At 43.3% G+C, this 22,060-nt stretch overlaps 1 protein-coding gene and 1 pseudogene across 2 annotated transcripts in view; both read right to left on the minus strand.

Annotated features, from left to right (window-relative positions):
- The window catches only part of Mccc1 (methylcrotonyl-CoA carboxylase subunit 1), a 61,500-nt gene that overhangs the window by 18,713 nt on the left and 20,727 nt on the right, over positions 1-22,060 (minus strand). For both annotated transcript variants that reach the window (XM_045130236.1, XM_045130237.1), the window contains exons 9-13: positions 17,894-17,975; positions 8,568-8,695; positions 5,809-5,992; positions 2,982-3,091; positions 550-766 (exon numbers count right to left, since the gene is read on the minus strand). In XM_045130236.1, the coding sequence (XP_044986171.1) occupies positions 550-766; positions 2,982-3,091; positions 5,809-5,992; positions 8,568-8,695; positions 17,894-17,975 (721 nt within the window). The remainder of the gene's footprint in view (positions 1-549; positions 767-2,981; positions 3,092-5,808; positions 5,993-8,567; positions 8,696-17,893; positions 17,976-22,060) is intronic.
- LOC123453307 lies at positions 10,789-11,587 on the minus strand (annotated as a pseudogene).

Consider the following 22,060-nt stretch of genomic DNA (forward strand, 5'->3'; position numbering starts at 1 on the left):
GCATGAGGTCATGCATTTTCAGGAAGAGGTCTGACAACCACCTAGAGGGGTGCTGCAGGAGGCCAGCATGTGTGGCAGGCAGGACAAACCATCCCATGGCCCTTCCTCTGCTCAGATTCTACAGTACCCTAATGGACCTACACCTCGAGCCAGGCAGAAATGTAACCACAGAATGAAAGAAGGGAGGCAGAAGAAACTCAGTAACAAACCACGGGTAACCCCAGGGGATCTGAGAGTCTCCAGTGTTCTGTCTCTAGCCTTTGCGACCAAGGACGTGGTTGCAGCTACAGAGGATACAACCAAACAGGGCACGGGGCAAGTCACAGGGGAGCAGCACACAGTTCAGAGAACTGTGGTCAGCTGGAAAGACACCATTTCTACAGTGGTAAGATATTCATTAAGCTACAAGTAATGGGTTTTTATGTGTTCCCTCTAGAGAACAGTCACTGGGCGAAGAGAAGGGAGGAGAAGTGTCACGCAGACAGAAAAGCACGTTCCATGGTGACTCAGAAGCTGTGATGAATGGCGGGAAAGATGAGCATCTTATACCTTGCACGTGAAGTTTGAAAGCATCAGTCACCGCTTTCTCCTTGAGGATGAGGCCCAGGGCCGCCTGGCACAGAGACTCCTTGGCTACAGAGCTCCGGCTGGGCAGCAGTTCCTTGTGGTGTTGAGGGATGAAGTCAGTGTGCACATTCCCTGCTTCAAACTCTGGGTGGCTGGACAGGCGGAGCAGGAAGTCAATGTTGGTGTGTAGTCCCACAATCTAGGAAGAGAGTAAAGCGTTAGTTCCTACCGAGTGGGGAAAAGAACACATTCAGAAAAGCACCAGTTCTTTTTTATTTTTGAGGTAGGGTCTTGCTCTAGCCCAGGCTGACCTGGAATTCACTATGTAGTCTCGGGGGGCCTTGAACTCACAGTGATTTGCCTACCTCTGCCTCCCAAGTGCTGGCATTAAAGGCGTGCGTCACCACGCCTGGCTCTGTATATTTTTTTCTATGTGGACAACACTTGGGACAAATGAATGTCTACTAAGGTGCTATGTGGTAAAAGGTCAATGGCAGTCACTACAGCTACCACTGCTATTTGGACTTCAAATGTCACTTTGTAAGAGAAACAGGATGCAGGACCTGGTGCTATATTTGGTAGTGTGCAGACATTTAGTGGGCTCAGGTTAGGAATGCTGAGAACCATAAATGAAATTTATTTGCAAGATATTAAAGATCTGTGATTCGGATCACTTCCACAAAACACGATGATTGGAAAATTGAAGGCAGGTCTGCAACTGGGCAGAGGCAGGATGAGACAGCTTCAAAGTAACTTCCTACCAATCTGAACCCCAAGTTTTATACATGAATGCAAAAATTTTAAAAAGCAACAAAATTAACCTAAATCTACTCAATAAATGGGACCACAGGTAAAAGTAATTATGCATCTGGCTTCATTCATTCATTCATCCATTTACTCACTGAATCATCCACTCCTCCATTTATTTAACAGACATTTACCAAGCATTTTGAGGAGCAAGGCTCTGATCCAGGCTCTGCAGACAGTGAGGACAGAAGCATTCCCTGGTTTTAATAGCTTATACTCTAGAGAGACAGGTTCACACATCTGTGAGCAAACATGTAATACAATGTCACTAACAATGAAGGAAGGAAAGGTTGGCCTAGGTGACAGAATAGCAAAAGGTCCTCTTTTAAATACTTTTATTTACTTATTTGTATACACATACACACATGGAGAGAGAGAAAGAGAGAGAATATGATTATGGGTGCTCCAGGGCCTAATATAGCTGTAAGTGATCTCCAGATACATGTGCCACTTTGTGCATCTGGCTTTATGTGGGTACTGGGGAATCAAACTCAGGCAGTCAGGCTTTGCATGCAAGTGCATTTATTCACTGAGCCATCTCTCCAGTCCCCAGGGTCCTATTTTAAATGGAGCAGGTGAGAAAGGGCTGTGGGAAGTATGCGGAGCTGAGGACAGCCAGCAAGTCACATGGGAAAAGGACAGGAAGATGACTGATGTGGGTGCATCGAGGAGTGGCCAGTGTGCTCAGCGTGCCCAAGAAACAGGAAGGTTCATCATTAATGCGCAGTAATTTTAAAATCATGCATTCATAATTCTTTCTATGGAGCTAAATGTGGCATGGGACTTCTACCCCAAGAAAATTAATGTGCTACAGAAAAATAAATTGTCAAATGGGTGAAACTGAAGCTATTTTTTCTGTTTTGGAAAAACTGATGAGACTACAGGTAATTTTCGTGTAGTTGTCCCTATTTAAGGGATGACTAGGATTTTTCACTACATGTAACACCGACATTAATATACTTTACTTCTGTAATTTCTCTCTTTTCATAAAGATTTATTTAATTACTTTATTTATTTATTTATTTATTTTTAATTTTTTATTTATTTGAGAGCGACAGACACAGAGAGAAAGACAGATAGAGGGAGAGAGAGAGAATGGGCGCGCCAGGGCTTCCAGCCTCTGCAAACGAACTCCAGACGCGTGCGCCCCCTTGTGCATCTGGCTAACGTGGGACCTGGGGAACCGAGCCTTGAACCGGGGTCCTTAGGCTTCACAGGCAAGCGCTTAACTGCTAAGCCATCTCTCCAGCCCTAATTACTTTATTTATTAGAGAGAGAGAGAGAGAGAGAGAGAATGGGTGTGCCAGGGCCTCCAGCCACTGCAAATGCACTTCAGACGCCTGTGCCACCATGTGTATCTGGCTTATGTGGTACCAGGAGAACGGAACCTGGATCCTTAGGCTTCGCAGGCATGTGCCTTAATTGCTAAGCCATTTCTCCAGCCCTGAAATCAAGTGCTTGAAGCCTATACTAGCCCCTGGGAAATTCATTCCCGAAAGATTATTTTGTTTTGCCATACAGGAAATTGGTGGAAATAAACCAAAGGCGCTGACAAGAATAAAGGAAGACCCTGTACTGACAAAGGCACCAGGCCACAGATCACTCACATTGTACTGGTGAAGGCTGTACCTCAGTTTTGACAAGGCTGCTTGGCGGTCTGCAGCCCATACGACAAGCTTGGCGATCATGGGGTCATAATGCACTGAAACTTCATCTCCTGGAATTGAGAACAGCCACAACCCGTCAATGGCCAAACTTACAGGACTAACACAGGACAAGAAGAACATTGTGCTTAGTCCACTTTACATCTAGTCCTCACTGTTTATCTGTGAGGAAACCAGGGCTCAGGAGGATTTAAGACTTGTCCAAAATCGAACAAGAAATTGGTCAGCTAAGGTCTTAACATGACACCCAGGCTGGCTTTCACCATCCTATCTTCTTTCCTTTCTCACTCATTTTCTCCTCAGCCAAATAAAGGTACCTTCTCTACCCTATAGGGCTGCTAGGCAGATCTGTGCTAACCTTTGAGTACCCTCATAAAACAATGCTGCAAGTTCTGCTTGCCCGACAGGTTCATTTAAGAAGCCCTGGTCAAGGAGCCAGGGTGATTGCTCAGCTGGAAAAATGCTTGCTGTACAAGTGTGAGGGCCTGCGTTCAGATCCTTAGTGCCCACGTAAATGTGGGGTGTGTGGTGTGTTTTAACCTCAGTACCAGGGAAGCTGGCTAGCTAGGCTACTCAAATCAGTGAACTCTGGGTTCAGTGAGAAATTCTGTCTCAGTAAGTAAGGTATGCAGCCGGGCATGGAGGCACACGTCTTTAATCCTAGCATTCGAGAGGCAGAAGTAGGAGGGTTGCTGTGAGTTTAATCGAGGCCAGCCTGGAACAGTGTAGTGAATTCCAGGTCAGCCTGGGCTAGAGCAAGACCCTACATTGTAAAACCAAAGAAAGGTATATAGCAACTGAGAACGAAACTCAATGTCAACCTCGAGTCTACGCGCTGCACGCGTGCACATATATCCATACACATGTGAACACAAAAATAAAAAGAAAATTCTAACCAAAGCAAGAAACTAGCCAACAAACAAGTACTAATTCTTTTTCTTGGTTTTCAAGATCCTATGATTTGTCCTAAACCTGTATTTCTAGGGGCATGCCAACTACCCACTCTTCTGACCCTTGTCTCCAAGTGTTTATTTACTTTTTCTTTGGTTTTTCAAGGTAGGGTCTCACTCTAGCCCAAGCTGACCTGGAATTCACTATGTAGTCTCAGGGTGGCCTCAAACTCACAGCGATCCTCCTACCTCTGCCTCCTGAGTGCTGGGATTAAAGGCATGCGCCACCATGCTTGGCTCTCCAAGTGCTTATTTTTTACAATGCTTTAAACACAGGTAAGTTTCTCTTTGTCTGTCTATCTGCCTGCCTGACAATGTATCTTTGAGACAGGATGTCACTCTGGAGCTCAGGCTGATCTGAAACTCATGGCCATTCTCCTGCCTCAGCTTCCTGAGTGTTGACGTGACAGGCATGAGACATGTCTGGGCATTAAGTTCCTTTCTCACTCTTTCTTATGTTCTATCCACTTACCTAAATTCACTGTAGACTCCCTCTTACACTCTAGTCCTGATTGCCTCAGCCTCACGCGACCACTGTGTCTTGAGAGGCATTCCCTGCTGTGCACTTACACTGGAAGCTCCAGTTAAGGTGTCAGGAAATACAGATGGCTCAGAGGACACTACCGCGTCAGACACTGAGGTCTGAATCCTGGCTCTCGGGAGGACCTTGGGCTTATCACTTAACTCCTCTGTGTACCGCTTTCTGCACCCAGTAAGTGGAGGAATGACAATTCCCAATCACTGGGTAGGTGGTTCTTATGGTTAAAGAGGACTAACCCAGAAAAAGCATGCAGAATGGTACTTGTACCTGGGAAACAAGAGGTGTTAGCCAGTACTACTGTTAACTAATCATGTTCCCATGGTGATAGCTTTGCCATTGTTTCTGTTGTTTTGGAAGTAGGACCTCACTATGAATCCCAGGTGGGTCTCAGACTCATGGCAATCCTACTGTAGCTTCCTGATAGCCAGGACTGAAGACATGTGCCACCATGGGCAGCCTCACTGTTGTTTACTTATTTACATTTTGGCTTTCCAAGGTAGGGTCTCACTCTAGCTCGGGCTGAACTGGAACTCACTAGGTAGCCTCAGGCTGGTCTCATGGTGATCCTCCTACCTCTGCAAAGGTGTGTGCCACCATGTCTGGCTATCACTGTCATTTTTAATGTAACTTGTTTTCAAATTGTTGTTTAGCTTGTATTAAATTTCTATGTTAATTCTCCAATTTGATCTTGAAGTCCCATGAAGGTAGAAAGCCGTAGCACATCAGAGGCTTTAATTCACTCTAAGAATTAGGCAGAATGAAGAAACTAAAAGTGTATACAAAATATGCCTTAGTAAAGTCTAACCAGATATACTGCATTTCAAACCAAGTATACTGTTTAAAACTATTAGCTATGGACTGGAGAGATGGCTTAGCATTAAGGCGTTTGCCTGTGACACCTAAGGATCCTGGTTCGATTCTCCAGTACCCATGTAATCAGATGCACATGGTGGCGCATGCATACTGAGTTTGTTTGCAGTGGTGAGAGGCCCTGGCATGCCCATTTTCTCTCTCAAATTAAAAAAATAATACTAATTATGCTTTAAAAATATTCCAAATGCAAAAGGAAATTTATTTCCAAAGAAAAGTAATAACTAAATGCTTTTTCTTGTTGAAACATGTGCTAAATAAAGCTGGACATGGTGGCAAATCCTTGCAGTTCCTTCCAGTCACGTGGGAGACCAAGGCAGGAGGATCACCTTAGCCCAGGAGTTTGAGGGCAGCCTGAACAACACCCTAAGAGTGTAAAGAGTGACAGCCATGTCTCATTTTACATCACCTTGCCGCACTCCAGTTTCAATCCTCTTGGATGGGTCTGCCTGAGGGGTAGAGAGATGCACTAGAGGTCCAGCTCCTGGCATGAAGTTATTGTTGGGATCTTCTGCATAGATTCTAGCCTCAAAGGCATGGCCCTGCAGAGGTATTTCTTCCTGGCTCAAAGGAATCTTCTCTCCTGCTGCAACCTGGTGAGAGAACAATAGCACTGCTTAAGAAAATCCACTTTGCAGCTGCTCCCATATGCGTTCAATGGCCTTGCTTTTCTCTCTGAAAAATGAACATCTAGATTCTGCAATGCAGTCAAATAAAAAAAAAAAGTCTGTTCATCCCTTCGAGTACTGGACACAGATTGGGAGTAATCTTTTAATTATAAAGGGTTCTGGAGTTTAAAATTTACTTGGGGGGGGGGCAGAGAGAAGCAGATAGGGAGATTGGGTGTGCCAGCGCCTCCAGCCACTGCAAACAAACCCCAGACACGTGCCACCTTGTGCACCTGGCTTACGTGGGTCCTGGGGAATCAAACCTGGGTCCTTTGGCTTTTTAGGCAAGCATCTTAACTGCTAAGCCATCCCTCCAGCCCAGTTCTACAGTTGTTTTAAAAAAATGTATTTTATTTATTTATTATTAGAGAGAGAGAGAGGGGCAGATATGTATATAGAGAATGGGTGCACCAGGACCTCTAGTCACTGCAAATGAACTCCAGACACATGTGCCACCTTGTGCATCTGGCTTAGGTGGGTACTGGGGAATTGAATCTGGGTCCTTTGGCTTTGCAGACAAGTGCCTTAACAACTAAGCCATCTCTCAGCCCTGGTTCTAGAGTTTTGAAATGGACAAAGGCAAACTGATGACTAATTTACTCTGTTCCCTAATCAATCTTTTTTCTACTAGATATGGGGTGCTGAGGACTAACGTCGTGAGCTTCATCAGCAAGTGAGTGACAGCTAAATGGAAAGAGGAACAAGACTGGTTTTATTCAGCTTATTTTATTTTATTTTATTTTTTGGTTTTTCGAGGTAGGGTCTCACTCTGGCTCAGGCTGACCTGGAATTCACTGTGTAGTCTCGGGGTGGCCTCCAACTCTCAGTGAACCTCCTACCTCTGCCTCCTGAGTGCTGGGATTAAAGGCGTGCGCCACCACGCCTGGCTTATTCAGCTTAATTTTGAAAAACTTTTCATTGACAATCTTTTTTTTTTTTTCCGAGGTAGGGTCTCACTCTGGCTCAGGCTGACCTGGAATTCGCCATGGAGTCTCAGGGTGGCCTCGAACTCTCGGTGATCCTCCTACCTCTGCCTCCCGAGTGCTGGGATTAAAGGCGTGCACCACCACGCCCGGCTGACAATCTTCATACAAATATACAATATACCATGATCATAATTCTTTCCCACCACTATCCTTTCTCCTCCGTCTCCTATGCCCCCACTACTAAATCCCTTCTTCTTTCTATCTAGTCTTTGTTCTATTTTGATATGATCATTTTTTTTCCTTTCCGACTATGCAGATCCTATGGAGGTAGGGTCAGCCACTGTGAGGTCATGAGTGCCATGGCCACTTTGTATCTGGAAGACAGTACTGTAAGCACTCCTTCCCTTCCTTTGATTGTCTGCTACCTCTTCTGCAATGGTCCCTGAGCCTCGGAGGGTGTGATAAAGATGCAAGACAGTTTTTTCATTGGATTTGTTTGATTGGCCTTAATGTGGGTACTGGGGACTCAAACCTGGGCTGACAGGCTTGGCAAGCAAGCACCTTGCTGAGCCATCCTCCCCCCAGCTCTACTTTAGTTTTAAAAAAAGCTAATTGTATTTATTTATTTGCACACGTGCATATGTATATCCATGTGCCAGGGTCTCTTGTTGATACAAACATCATTTGGCTTTGCAAACAAGTGCGTAAGCCCTCTACTACTGAACTACAGTCCAGCACCCACTTCTTGGCTAGCACCAGTTTGGCCTCTGAAAATGGGCCTGAGACCATGTGATCATGACAAGCCTTGGTGATTCAGCTCACCTGTTGGCTGCCCAGTATACAAGGGAAGTGAAGATAAGGAATATGAATTTATTTTTTTTTTTTGAGGTAGGGTTTCTCTCTAGCTCAGGCTGACTTGGAACTCACTATGTAGTCTCAGGGTGGCCTCGAACTCATAGTGATCCTCCTACCTCTGCCTCCTGAGTGCTGGAATTAAAGGTGTGTGTCACCATGCCTGACAGGTATCTGAATTTCTCTCCTCTCCCATTTCCTCTTTCCCCTTTCCTTTCCTTTCCTTTCCTTTCCTTTCCTTTCCTTTCCTTTCCTTTCCTTTCCTTTCCTTTCCTTTCCTTTCCTTTCCTTTCCTTTCCTTTCCTTTCCTTTCCTTTTCCCTTCCCCCGTTCTCCTTTTCCTTCTCCTCTTCTTTCTTTTCTTCTTGGTTTTTCAAGGTAGGGTCTCACTCTAGCTCAGGCTGACCTGATATCCACTATGTAGTCTCAGGGAGGCCTTGAATTCATGGCGATCTTCCTACCTCTGCCTCCTGAGCACTGGGATTAAAGGCATGCGCCACCATGCCCAGCTTAGGAATCTGAATTTCTAAAGTGCCAGTAATGTCACAGCTCCACCTTTTACTTCCCTTTCTTCCATGTACCGTGAGGCCCAGAAGGTAGCCTGTATTTTTTTGGTGGCGCTGCAGACTGAACCCAGGGCCTCACACCAGCTAGAGAAGTGCTCAACCAGTGGGCTACACTCCCAGCCCAAGACTGATTGTTTATAAACGAAAATATTCTCACCCTAAGCTGCCACTCCACCAAGTCAGTACCCGTGATCATCTCAGACACAGGATGTTCGACTTGCAGCCTTGTGTTCATCTCCATGAAGTAAAAGTTCTGCTTTGAGTCCATAATAAATTCCACAGTTCCTAAAAGGAAAATACAAAGGTCACTCTCACTAGTATATAATCAGCAGCACATCAAGACTCTCTGTGATGCAGTGCACTTTACTGCTACTGAGTGCATTTATGGTAAATAACTGTCACTTCAGGAAGAAAACATCTCTTATTTTACAGAAGCAGATGATTCTGTTTAAAATAGGAAGCCACATGAAATATTGCAGAAAAATAGCTTTGGGATTATGAGCAAATGGTAAACCCAACATATGAACTTGGCTAAGCTACTGCCTTTACTCATTTATTCTCTTCTTTTATATAGACAAATTTTTGACTTATCATTATCCTTCTTCTGAGGAACTTTACATTTGTTACAAGGTAGTATAATGATTGTGCTCATTTAAGAAAACCAGCACATGAGCTGGAGAGATGGCTTGGCGGTTAAGTGCTTGCTTGTGAAGCCTAAAGACCCTGGTTCGAGACTCTATTCTCCAGGACCCATGTTAGCCAGATGCACAAGGGGGTGCATGCGTCTAGAGTTCCTTTGCAGTGGCTGGAGGCCCTGGCGCGCCCGTTCTCTCTCTGTCTGCCTCTTTCTCTGTCTGCTTGCTCTCAAATAAATAAATGAACAAAAAATATTTAAAAAAAAAAAAAAAAGAAAAGAAAACCAGCACAGCTGGGCGTGGTGGCACACCCCTTCAATCCCAGCACTTGATAGGCAGAGGTAGGAGGATCACTGTGAGTTCAAGGCCAGCTTGGCACTGTAGAATGAGTTCCAGGTCAGCCCGCACTAGAGTAAGACACTACTTCAAAAACAAACAACTGACCTCCTTGATAAAAATGAAACTTACTTTTTTTGTTTTTTTTTGAGGTAGGGTCTCACTCCAGCCCAGGCTGACCTGGAATTCACTATGTAGTCTCAGGGTGGCCTTGAACTCACAGTGATCCTCCTACCTCTGCCTCCCAAGTACTGGGATTAAAGGCGTGCGCCACCACGCCCGGCTGAAACTTACTTTTTTATGAAGCCTCTTTTTGGTTAGGCCTGTTTGGTCTGATACAGAAATAGATTATTAAATATAAATAAGTGTTTCTACATACAATTTACATACTTTTTAATCTTTGGAGGGACTATAATTATTTTTATAATTATTAAGGAATCCAATTCTATGACAGTTCTGAAACCCAGGCTCTGGAGGCTAACTCAGCTGTACCTGGATTTTTTCATCACAGCCAGCCACTGCTTCTGACCTCAACTCATCTCTAGGCTCGTGGCGCCTCCGTCCCTGCTCTTCTATTTCTGGGAGATACCAAAGCCACTTATGTAAGAGAGGAAAGCCTTTCAGAAGACTGACTTTGTCTCCTGGAAGAAGAAATCTCTATGTTGCTTTATGAGACAGATAGCAACCCCAAGCCACAGACAGGCGAGGGCCTGCGCAGGTCTCAGTTAGTTTAATTTATTCTCCCCATCCCTCCCTCAGCAGGGTGCTGCTGTAGCCCAGCCTGGCTTGGAACTCATTTTGTAGCTTACTATGGCCTTGAATTCTCAGTGGTTCTCCTACCTCAGCCTCCTAAGTATGGAATTAGAGGCATGAACCACCATGTCTGCCTCTTTTTAATTTTCATCTTTTCCTTCTAAAATCTTTAACTGAATATTTACTCTCTTTTTTTTTTTTCCCCTGTTGAAATTGTTTCTCTCCCGCCTTCTCTTAGGGCCACTAGGGCTCAAAGCTGAGGCTTCCCTATATTCGGCAGGCATTCAACTACTGAGCCCCAGCCCTCCATATTTTTATATTTAATTGGATTTTTTTCTCTTTTCTTAAGTTAATTCTTTTCAAAATTAGGAGTTGGAGGGATGGCATAGCAGTTAAAGCACTTGCCTGCAAAGCCAAAGGCCCAGGTTTGATTCCCCAGGACCAACATAAGCCAAATGTCCAAGGTGGTACATGTGTCTGGAGTTCGTTTGCAGGAGCTGAAGGCCCTGGTGCCCTCTCAAATAAATTAAAAAGTAAATAAATAAACCCTATTCCCCCAATTCTTTTCAGAATTATATTGTGCATTTTTTCTTTTTAAAATACTTTTAGTTTGTTATTATCCTTATCTTCTTAGCTAATACTTTTTTGGGGGGTGGCAGGATTTAGGTTTATTTCAGACTATGAAAAACTAAAATTCCAAGCAAATTCAATCTTGCTTAAGGGAACATTGTAAAGTAACAATTCCTGGTATTACATGCCTCATATGATCCATTTCAAACCATAGAGAATGACATTGTTACATGTGTCACTGTTCCAAGAGAAAGACAGATCTGAACAGCTAAAACATCTTAAAAATGCACCAAGCCTATGAAGTCTCAAACAAAGCTTGAATTTTCTGTACATACTCCTCTCAAATGAAGTTATTTCCTGTACACCACTTGTGCTGCAAACTGGTCTTCTATTTTCTTTCATTTGACCTAGATCGGCTACGAGACCTAGAGAAGGATCGAGACGGCTTGTGATTTCTCTCCCGAGACAGTGATCTCTCTCTTCTCCTATCTCTGGAAAGGGACCTGCTCCGGCTGCGAGAGAAGCTTCTCCTCCTTGGAGATCTGCGCCGAGGTGGAGGACTACTCCTACGGTAATCATCTCGAGGACGACGACCCCAAGAGGGAGGTGGGCCACGATTTCGACTTCTTTTTTCACCATCCGACAGTTCCACTCTCACACGGCAGCCACAGAGTGTTCTTCCATCCAGCTCATGGACAGCATCAGCTGCATCTCGGGGATCTTCAAATTCAACAAAAGCAAAGCCAGGAGGGTTTCTAGCAACCCACACACTTCAGAGTGGTCCATAATAGCCAAAAGCCTGTTCCAATTCAGTCTTGTTGCCATTGTTTCCAAGATTACCTACATATACCTTGCAGTCCAATGGACAAGAATCACGATGCATTTTGAGATCCTCGGGTTCCCGACGCCGACACCCTTCAAGTCCACACACACTCTGACAAGGCCTACCCGCCATGCCCCTCGGCTCCTCTTGGTTGTTTTTTGTTTTCTTTTCTTTTTCTCCCTCTACCCTACAGGCCACTCTCTTTCCCACGAAATGGTGGACCTTCTTAACTAATTCTTAAAGTTCATTCCATATTATCTTTGTACAACTCTCTATTGTTATTAGTGTGCTGATAACTGTTTTTGCTTAGTTGCTACTACATGTCTGTTAGTCTGTTTATGTTATAGCTGTGTTTTTTTCAAAATTAAAAAAAATTTATTTGAGAGAGAGAGGTAGACAGACAGAGAGAGAGAGAGAGGAAGAGAATGGGCATGGCAGGACCTCCAGCCACTGCAAACAAACTCCAGAAGCATTTGCCACTTTGTGTATCTGGCTTGGGGGTCTTGGGGAATCGAACCAGGGTCTTCAGGCTTTTCAGGCAATTGCCTTAACCACTAAGCAATCTCTCCAGCCCTGTGGTTTGTTTTCTTTTCCTTAGTGGTATTGGAGATAGAGCTTGGTTCCTGCAGTGTGTTGAATGGGTGCTATAGTAGAGAGCTACACTCTTAGCTCAGTTGTGAAAAAAACTACTGCCTTCAATTTACCTATGCCTAGCACTACTTGTATCCTGGCAAATATGTGAATAAGTGAAGCATAAGGAATTATTTATGAAGCCTCCAGATGATGACTCAGCCTAAAAAAAAGTTCATTCCTGGTCAGTCACCCTTACAGCAGTAACAGAAACAAGTAACATAATTGTTCTCACCTAAGCATTGGCCACTGGCATACCCTCTGAGACCATACACTGCTGACCAATCTGTAGGAATGCCCTGTGTACACACCTGCCTTCAAAACACCTACCTCAACTTCTACAGTATCTCTACTCGTGCCAGACCTGCAGAGAAAAACAAGTTATTTGGGCTTCCAACGTATTACTGAAAAGAAGCCACAGGAAAGTACATTCAGAAGTCCCTTTGTATTGAAGCTCAGCACTCCACATGACCCAACTTCTGTGGACACAGTATCAAGAGAAGACTGCTCTCTAAGAACACCTCTGCATCAAACGGGACAAAGATCCGTCCCAACAGAAGCGCAACATACCAACAAACCCTCCACATGACTTCTCCGACAGTTAGCAACACCCTCAGAATGGGATCCAAAGATACTGAAGCAGAGGAAATGCCTCATGAAGAATTTAAAAGAACGCACTTCAAAAAGAATACACACAAACAGCTCAATCAACTGAAGAAGATGATGTGAGGTGTGAAAGAGCAATTCAATAAAGAGATGGAGAACCAAAGAGAGATCTTGGAAAGAGAAGCTCACCACGTAAAATAAAAAACACAGCGGAGCCAGACGTGACGGTGCTTGTTGCCTGCAATCCCATGTAGGGAAGCTAGGCCGGGCAGCTCATGCTTGTCATCCCAGCACTAGGGAGGCAGAGACAAGCAGCTCCCTAGGGCTCATTGGCCAGGCAGTCTAGCCTATTTGTTGAGCTCAGGCCAATGAGAAACCCTGTCTCAATAAGGGTAGATGACAGCTGAAGAATAACACCCATGGTTGTCCTCTGGCCTTCACATGCATGTGTACACATGTGCACATATACCTGCACAAATACACATACACAGATTTACATTCTCAAAGAAAAGAAAACAGAATCAATAATTACTTTCCAGAATATGAAATGTCCAATCCAGACAGGTTCATAGGTGAATTCTAATAAATGTTAAAGGAAAAAGAACTGTATGAATTTTCCATAATCTCTTCGGTAAGACATAAGCAATAAGAATACTGTTGAACTCACTGTACGAGGCTGGCATCACTCTAATACCCAAATCAGCCTGAGTTTCTACTGGGGCTGGGGCGTAGTTCAGTGGTAGAATGTGCGCTTAGCAACATTCACAAGGCCCTAGGTTCAATATTCAGTGTGAAAATCAAGCAAATGGGCTGGAAGGATGGCTTAGTGGTTAAGGTGCTTGTCTGTAAAGCCTAAGGACTCAGGTTCAATTCCCCAGTACCCATGTAAGCCAGATGCACTAGGTGGCACATGTATCTGGAGTTTTTCTGCAGTGCCTAGAAGCCTTGGTGTGCCCATTCTTTCTCACTCTCTTAAATAAACAAATAAAATATTAAAAAATTTTTTTTTAAAAAAAAAGAAAAACAAGCAATCAATTTCAAAACTGTACACTCACACCTAACATGAACATCGCTGCAAAATTCTTGATAAAACAGTACATTGAATCTAACCATGTATTAAAAGAACTGTACACAAAGACCAAGTACCCTGGTTGTACAAGTCAAGGCTAGCTCGACATCTAAACACCAATTCAATAGATTAAGAGAAAACACACACACATCATCATCACCATCATCATCATTTCAATAGAAGAATAAAAAGCATGTGAAAAAACTCGGAATTCACTTATGATAACAACACTCAACAAACCGGTAATAGAGAGGAAACCCCTCAACTTGATAAGGAACGTCTACAGAAACACCCTGAAACTAAACTTAGTGGTAGGAAACTAGAAGCTTCTCTGCTGTGACAGGGTCAAGGTAAGATATTCCCTCACCACTCCTTTCCAGTATTATTCTAGAAGTCCTAGTGGTAAGGCTTGAAAATAAAACAAAATGAATACAGGCAGGAAAGGAACAAATAAAACTGTTTTTGTGTATAAATGACAAGATTATCTATGGAAAACATCTCTCAAAACTGACAAAAACAGGCTGAGGAGATGGCTCGTGGGCCAAGAGTTTGCTATGCAAGTATGAGAACCCAAGTTTTGATCCCCAGAATCCACATAAAGCCAGACGTGGCAGTGAGCATTTATAATCCTAGTATGCTTATGGTAAGATGGAGGTGGAGACAAGAGAATCCTGGAAGCTTGCAGGCCAGCCACCCTGGCATATACGGCAACAAACACCATCAGGCTCTGCTTCAAACAAGGTGGAAGGTGAGAACCAACCTGTGAGACTGCCCTCTACACGCACACCATGGAGCCCGTGAACCCACAATCATGCGCACACACACACATACACAATGACAAAAATACAGGTGATAATTGTAGCATACAATATAAATATACGAAACTCAATTGCTTTCTTTTTTTTGTTTGTTTTTGGAGGTAGGGTCTCACTCTAGCCCAGGCTGACCTGGAATTCACTATGTAGTCTCAGGGTGGCCTCGAACTCATGCGATCCTCCTACCTCTTCCTCCCGAGTGCTGGGATTAAAGGTGTGCACCACCATGCCCGGCTTCAATTGCTTTCTTATACACAAGTGATTTTTTAAAAATTTGAGGCAGTCTTGCTATGTATTATGGGCTGGCCTTGAACTCACTATGTAGCCTAGGCTGGCCTTTAAAAAATATGTTATTTTTATTTACTTATTAGAGAAAGAGAGAAGAGAAGACAAGAGAAGAGAAGAGAAGAAAAAGAGAGAGAGAGAGAGAATGGGCATGCCAGGACCTCCAGCCATTGTGAACAAATTCCAGGCACATGTGCCACCATGTGCATCTGGTTTAAGTGGGTTCTGGAGAGTTGAAAGTATGTACTTAGGCTTTGCAGGCAAATACCTTAACTGCTAAGTCATCTCTCCAGGCTGCAGGCTGGCCTTTAATTTGTAATACTTCAGCCTCAGCCTCAGCCTCCAATGTGTTGCAATCAGGCAGGACCATGCCTGGCTGCACAAATAAAATATAAGATTAAAAAATACTATTTACAATAGCATTCCTCGTAAGTGAAATAATAATAAATCTAACTTAAATCATTACCTGCACAAGGCTCACATAATTATTTTTTAACTTTTTTTGTTGGTTTGTTTGTTTTTCGAGATAGGGTCTCACTCTAGCCCAGGCTGACCTGGAATTCACTATGGAGTCTCAGGGTGGCCTCGAACTCACAGCAATCCTCCTACCTCTGCCTCCTGAGTGCTGGGATTAAAGGCGTGCGCCACCATGCCTGGCCCCACATAATTATGGAATTATGGGTCCATCAACATTCCATCATGGATAGTGGAGGGCACAAACAAAAAGAAAAAGACATTAAAATAGAAGAGGGGGCCTGGAGAGATGGCTTAGTAGTTAAGGTGCTTGCCTGTAAGGCCTAAGGATCCAGGTTAGGCTCACGATTTCCTACATAACCAGGCACAAGGTCACACATGTGCACAAGGTGGTGCATGCATTTGGAGTTCGATTGCTGGAAGCTCTGGGGTACTGATTCTCTCCCTCTCCTGCTCTCTCATTAAAAAAAAGAAAAAAGGTCAGTCTGTTGGGTTTGCCTCAAAAAAAAAAAAAAGAGAGAACTAGTTGCAGAGGTGTTCAGTGGAAGAGAAATGGAGAGAAAGGAAAAAATAAGGTAATGGGAGATTATGAGCAAGATCCATTATATCTATATATGAAAACTGTCAACAGAAACATTTTAAAAACAGAGAAAGCAAGCAGAACACCATCACTCTGTTTCCTAACTGCAGTTGCAATGTGACTGGCTGTCTCATGCTGCCGCCGCCATGACTCCCCTGCCACGTTGGACTGTACCCTGACACTGTGATGAAGTAAACCCTTCCTTGAACCATGACAACAGGAAAACTTCTGTTCCAGGAAAGTTGGTATCAACACAGCGAGATAATGAGCTGCAGAGACTGAATGCACAAGGCGCACAGGATCAAGGGCTGATACCCAAAACTCAGCAACGAAGACTCAATGTGGGTGAAAGAGCTGAACAGACGTTTTATCAGTGACGAGATGGAAAGTAAGCAAATGAAAAGATGCTCAACATGTAACTCAGGAGGGAAGTGCTAATTAAGATAGCAATGAGGTCTGGGTTTGTAGTTAAGGGCACTTGCCTAGCATGCTTAAGGCCCCAGGACCTATCTTCAGCACTGCAAAGTGAGTGACTTACTGAACAAATGAATAAACTTATGCAATACCTAGTGGTCAACATTCAAAACTACTGACTCCACCAAATGCTGCAGGAGAGTTGGAGCAATAGGAACCTTCTTCCACCACTAGAGGGAAGGCAAGGTGGGACAGCAGTTTCTTCCACAACCAATACACTTTCACCATGTGATTCAACTGTCACAATTCCCAGTTATCTACCCAAAGAAAAAATTCTGTCTACACAAATCCTGCATATGAATTCTTATAGCAGCTTTATCTATAACTGCCGAATGTAGACACAACCAAGAGAGCCCTCAGTAGGTGAATGGATAAACAATACAGGCATGGAATATCATTTATAACAAGGAAAATGGACTATCAAGCTGGGAGAAGACATGGAGGAAAGCTAAGTACATATTACTAAGGGAAAGAAGCCAATCTGACTGATAAGGCTACATACGCCATGATCTCAACTATTCCCACATACATTCCTACGCGGTAAAATTGTGGAGTAGAAAGATCAGTGGATGCCAGGGATGAATAGGAAGAGCAGAGAGAGTAAATGTTCAGCATGAAACTACACGAGTAGGCACATATCATTACATATTTGTCAAAGCCCAAGGAGTATATAACCCTCAAGAATGAGCCCTAAACGCAGACTAGGGTGGAATTACTCAGTGTAAGTCCAGTAGTTACACCAAGGGATGAGGAAAGTGGTGGAGGATGGAATGGTGTAGGCGCTATGTAAGAAATGACCTTCTGCTCAATTTGCTGTGATCTTGAAACTGCTCTGAAAAGCTTTGAGTGTAGCTCAGCAGTAAAGCTATGCCCAGCATTCATGAGGCCCTAGGTTTAAGTCCCGGCACTACAAACAAACTTCCTTTCAGAATAAAATTCATTTTGAAAGAGGAAAAAATATAAATTGAGTGATTTTATTTTAAAGCAGAAAATATCAGACCCCACTATATATGATTAGGGTAAATACCAATTAGTAAATATTCCAAGTCTGTGTATATGGAGTGGGTCTTAATGTAAAATGTGCTTGTTACTGTGGATATGGTCAAAAAAGCTGGGAAGTGGGCTGGAGAGATGGCTTAGCAGTCAAGCACTTGCCTGTGAAGCCCAGGAACCCTGGTTTAAGGCTTGATTCCCCAGGACCCACATTAGCCAGATCCCCTAGGGGGTTCATGCGTCTGGAGTTCGTTTACAGTGGCTGCAGGACCTGACACCCTCATTCTCTCTCTCTCAAATAAATAAATAAAAATAAACAAAAAAAGAAAAAAAATCTGGGAAGCTACTGATTTAAAATAAAAGCTATGTTTCTCTAGTCTTTCAAAACAAACAAACAGAAGAACTTTATTCTCTGCCCTTAAAACCAAATGCCAACATACCTGCTCCAACATAGCTTACAGCTTTGGCAGCTCGGACTGCAGCTTCTCCAAGCTTTTTTCTTACTTCAGGTTTAATACCAGGCTATGGAAGAACATTCAGAATACAGTTCCATTACTACCTTTTTTCGCTAGAAATTTTCATTAGCTGCAGCATTATAATTTTATGTCTGAAACAGTTGCATTAAAAAGGTAAGATAAAATGCCAATGTTACAACTCCATCAAGAAGCACTTTCCTATACCCGTCTGTCAATATACCAAAGTGGAACGGTTCTGCATGGTCATGTCTGTGACAGAGCTACTACTCAGCGCTAAGTCTTCATAACACTTTCATAACGCTATGAAAAATGCCAAGTATCAATCTGAAAATGCTCAATTATCCCATTTTACCAAATTATGTGTCTAATGTCTTCTTGGAATAAAGGGACACCTTGAGATTCCAGCTTAGTAAAAAGAGGTTCATAAGGGCAGGAGAGATGGCTTAACAGTTAAGGTATTTGCCTGTGAAGCCAAAGGACCCAGGTTCAATTACCCAGGACCCACGTAAGCCAGATGCACAAGAGGCACATGTGTCTGGAGTTTGTTAGCAGTGGTTGGAGGCCCTGATGTGCTCATTCTCTATCTGTCTCTCTTCTATTTCTCTCTGCTTGCAAATAAATATTTTTTTAAAAAAGAGGTTCATATGTCAGCAAACAAAGTATTTAATATTTTTATTTTTATTTTTTTTGTTTTAATTTATTTATTTGAGAGCGACAGACACAGAGAGAAAGACAGATAGAGGGAGAGAGAGAGAATGGGCACGCCAGGGCTTCCAGCCTCTGCAAACGAACTCCAGATGCGTGTGCCCCCTTGTGCATCTGGCTAACGTGGGACCTGGGGAACTGAGCCTTGAACCAGGGTCCTTAGGCTTCACAGGCAAGTGCTTAACCGCTAAACCATCTCCCCAGCCCAGTATTTAATATTTTTAAATAGTGCTCTACATATATGTACATAAGCAATCACTGCTTGAAAACAAAGTTTTGCCAAAATTGGTAACATGTACTCCACACAGTGTTAATACATTTGGCAACAGAAATTACATTCTGAATACAGTATAAGAACAAGTTAGGGCTGGAGAGATGGCTTAGCAGTTAAGGGGCTTGCCTGCAAAGCCAAAGAATCCAGGTTCGATTCCCCAAGACCCACCTAAGCCAGATGCACAAGGGGGCACATGCATCTGGAGTTTGTTTGGCTGAAGGCCCCAGGCACACCCAATCTCTATCTGCTTCTTTTCCCTCTCTCTCTCAAATAAATTTAAAAAAAATGCTGGGCATGGTGGCACATGCTTTTAATCCCAGCATTCTGGAGGCAGAGATAGGAGGACTACAGAGAGTTCGAGGCCACCCTGACTGAGACTACATAGTGAATTCCAGGTCAGCATGAGCTAGAGTGAGACCCTCCCTCAAAAAACAAAAACAAAAACAAAACAAAACAAACCCAAACACCTAACTAGAAACGTCCAGCTCCCTGATGTTCTAGGAATACATATAGACAGTAACATGCATGTCACTTGTAGCAGAACAAGACCCAGAAGAAATATAAATCTCGATGGGTACTTAGCCCTTGACCTGTCTAACAACCTAAACCAATTAAGGGATAGGCTCAAAGAGACATAAACAATTAAATTCAGGGGACAAAAACTGCGAAACAATAGTGACTCACTTTCTTCTACAACAAAACCACTGGGCAAAAAGATTGACTATTATATTTTTTGGAACATCTTGAAATAGTTGTTAAAAGTGTCTTCCCTATAAAAAATATACCTAATTGCTACGTCCACGGCGACCTCGCCTGTGTAGCAAGCAGAGATGCTTCTGTACTGGAAGAGAGCTGAGGACAGAGGGCCAGCACTCCTCGGAGGGATGCCCCCGGTGACCCCTTGGCAGTCAGTTACTGTAATGGTTCCTGCTGCCCATGAAGTCACGACGACCTGATTACTGGCGCCAATGAGCTGTTTTCTGCGTTCTGTTTCTTTTCTGCTTTCTTCTAGTTGTTTGTCAAAGAACAGCTAATTTCTACGCTACGCTTACTATTAATCATGCACGCAATCAGAGTACAAAAACAATTTGAGTATTGAATGTGCCCCTCCTATGATTAGGGCAATGGAGGAAATGTATAACTCTACTAGGAATAAAAAATTAACTCTAAAACAGTTTTTAGATGGTGTAGAGTAGAAACAGCTTATGATGTTTTAGAACAATACTGATCCTGAGAAAGTGAAAGTAGAAATGTTAATCGGTAATGTTCATAAGAAGCATGACAATTCTACAGAAAAGAAGTTACAAAAGTTGGGCATTCCCACCAGGAAACTTCCTGGGGGATATGTTCAGTACTTGATCAAGGGTTGATAGTAGACTCCCAGAGCTGGGAACTACCTAGATCCACTCCCCTATGAGGGAGGATATGATGAATTCGGTAATAGATGAATGAATTATGAAGGAAAAAGGAGGCTATGGCATTCTCTTCCATTTATGAAATGCTTAGCAAGGACACGTAAGCCTTGGTGCTTATACTCTAGACAAGTAAGAAAAGAATTCCTGGAAAACATTAAACCAGCCTTAAAATATTGGTGGTCTTTTGGATAGAAACACTTTTATAATGAATATGAAGATTATATAAATAATCTAATAAGTGGAAAGAGATGGCTCTCTGCTCGGTTTATAAAAAATAAATAACCTATTGTTCACCTTACATCCCTTACCCCAAGCTTCTATTCATGTAAAGCTGTGGTCAATGATGCAAGACGTCCTTCTTAAAAAATGGGTACAGTTCCTGCCTGATAAGTATTACATGGGTGCTTAGAATAAAACAATACTTAAAAATGTTTAGATTAATGATTTCTGAGATCACTTGTTGGCTTGCTAAGTTTCCTTGTTCAATCTGTATAAAACCTTCATGAAACCTTCAGTAAATGGCAGCAGCATATTCAACTTAGAATGTGTCTGTCTGTCATTTCCTCGCCGAATCCCGAGTTCTCCTTGAGCCTTCGCCCTTGTTCTCCCTCGGTCCTGATCTCCCCGAGAGTCAGTCCGCAGCACCTAATTAGCCAGAGAATTCCATTCTATTCATGTGATTGATACTAGTTAAGTACAATTTAAAATGTGCACTGAAGCTGGGCATGGTGGCACATGCCTCTAATCGTATCACTTGGGAGGCCAAGGTAGAAGGATCACTGAGAGTTTGAGGCCACCCTGAGACTATATATTGAATTCCAGGTTAACCTGGGCTAGAGACCCTAACTCAAAAAAATCCAAAACAAGAAAAAAAAACATGTGCATGGAAACCCCACCATCCAGCCGCTAACTCTTAGTCGGGCTCCTGGACCAGAGCAGGCTTCCTGGACTGTACGAATCCCCAGTACTCACGTAAAGCCAGATACAGCCCACTGTCACTGGGCCCAGAACACCCCACAATCCTCAGCGTGGCAGCAGTCTTATCCTTACACCTCTACTGGGACACTATTGCCCTGCAGGACTTTGAGGAATAGAGGTCTGACCTGAAAATGAGAGTGAACAGGGCTCACGTTCTCAAGAACCTTGGCAATTGAAAACTGGATGTGCATCTGAAGGAGGATGAAAATAGAGCTTTATCTCTCTCCATGCACACAAATTAAGTCCAAATGGATCAAAGCCCTTAATATCAGATCCCAAACTCTGCATCTGCTAGAGAAAAAAGTAGGAGAAAGCCTTCAGCATATTGGCATAGGCAAAGAATTTCTGAATATAATCCCAGTTGCTCAGGAAATAAAATCACTGATAACCACTGGGACCTAATGAAATTACAAAGCTTTTGTACATGCTGTACACTGTGAATAGAGCAAAGAGGCACCCTACAGAATGGGAGAAAATATTTGCTAGCTATGCTTCTGACAGAGGATTAATATTGAGGATATACAAAAAGCTAAATAATAAGATATCAAACAACCCAATTAAAAATGGGCTATGGGGGCTGGAGAGATGGCTTAGTGGTTAAGCACTTGCCTGTGAAGCCTAAGGACCCCGGTTTGAGGTTTGATTCTCCAGGACCCAAGGGGGTACATGCATTTGGAGTTCGTTTGCAGTGGCTAGAGGCCCTAGCATGCCCATTCTCTATCTATCTGCCTCTTTCTCTGTCGTTCTCAAATAAATTTA

This window comes from Jaculus jaculus, chromosome 11 (assembly GCF_020740685.1).
Source record: "Jaculus jaculus isolate mJacJac1 chromosome 11, mJacJac1.mat.Y.cur, whole genome shotgun sequence".
In the NCBI taxonomy this organism is placed as follows: Eukaryota; Metazoa; Chordata; class Mammalia; order Rodentia; family Dipodidae; genus Jaculus; species Jaculus jaculus.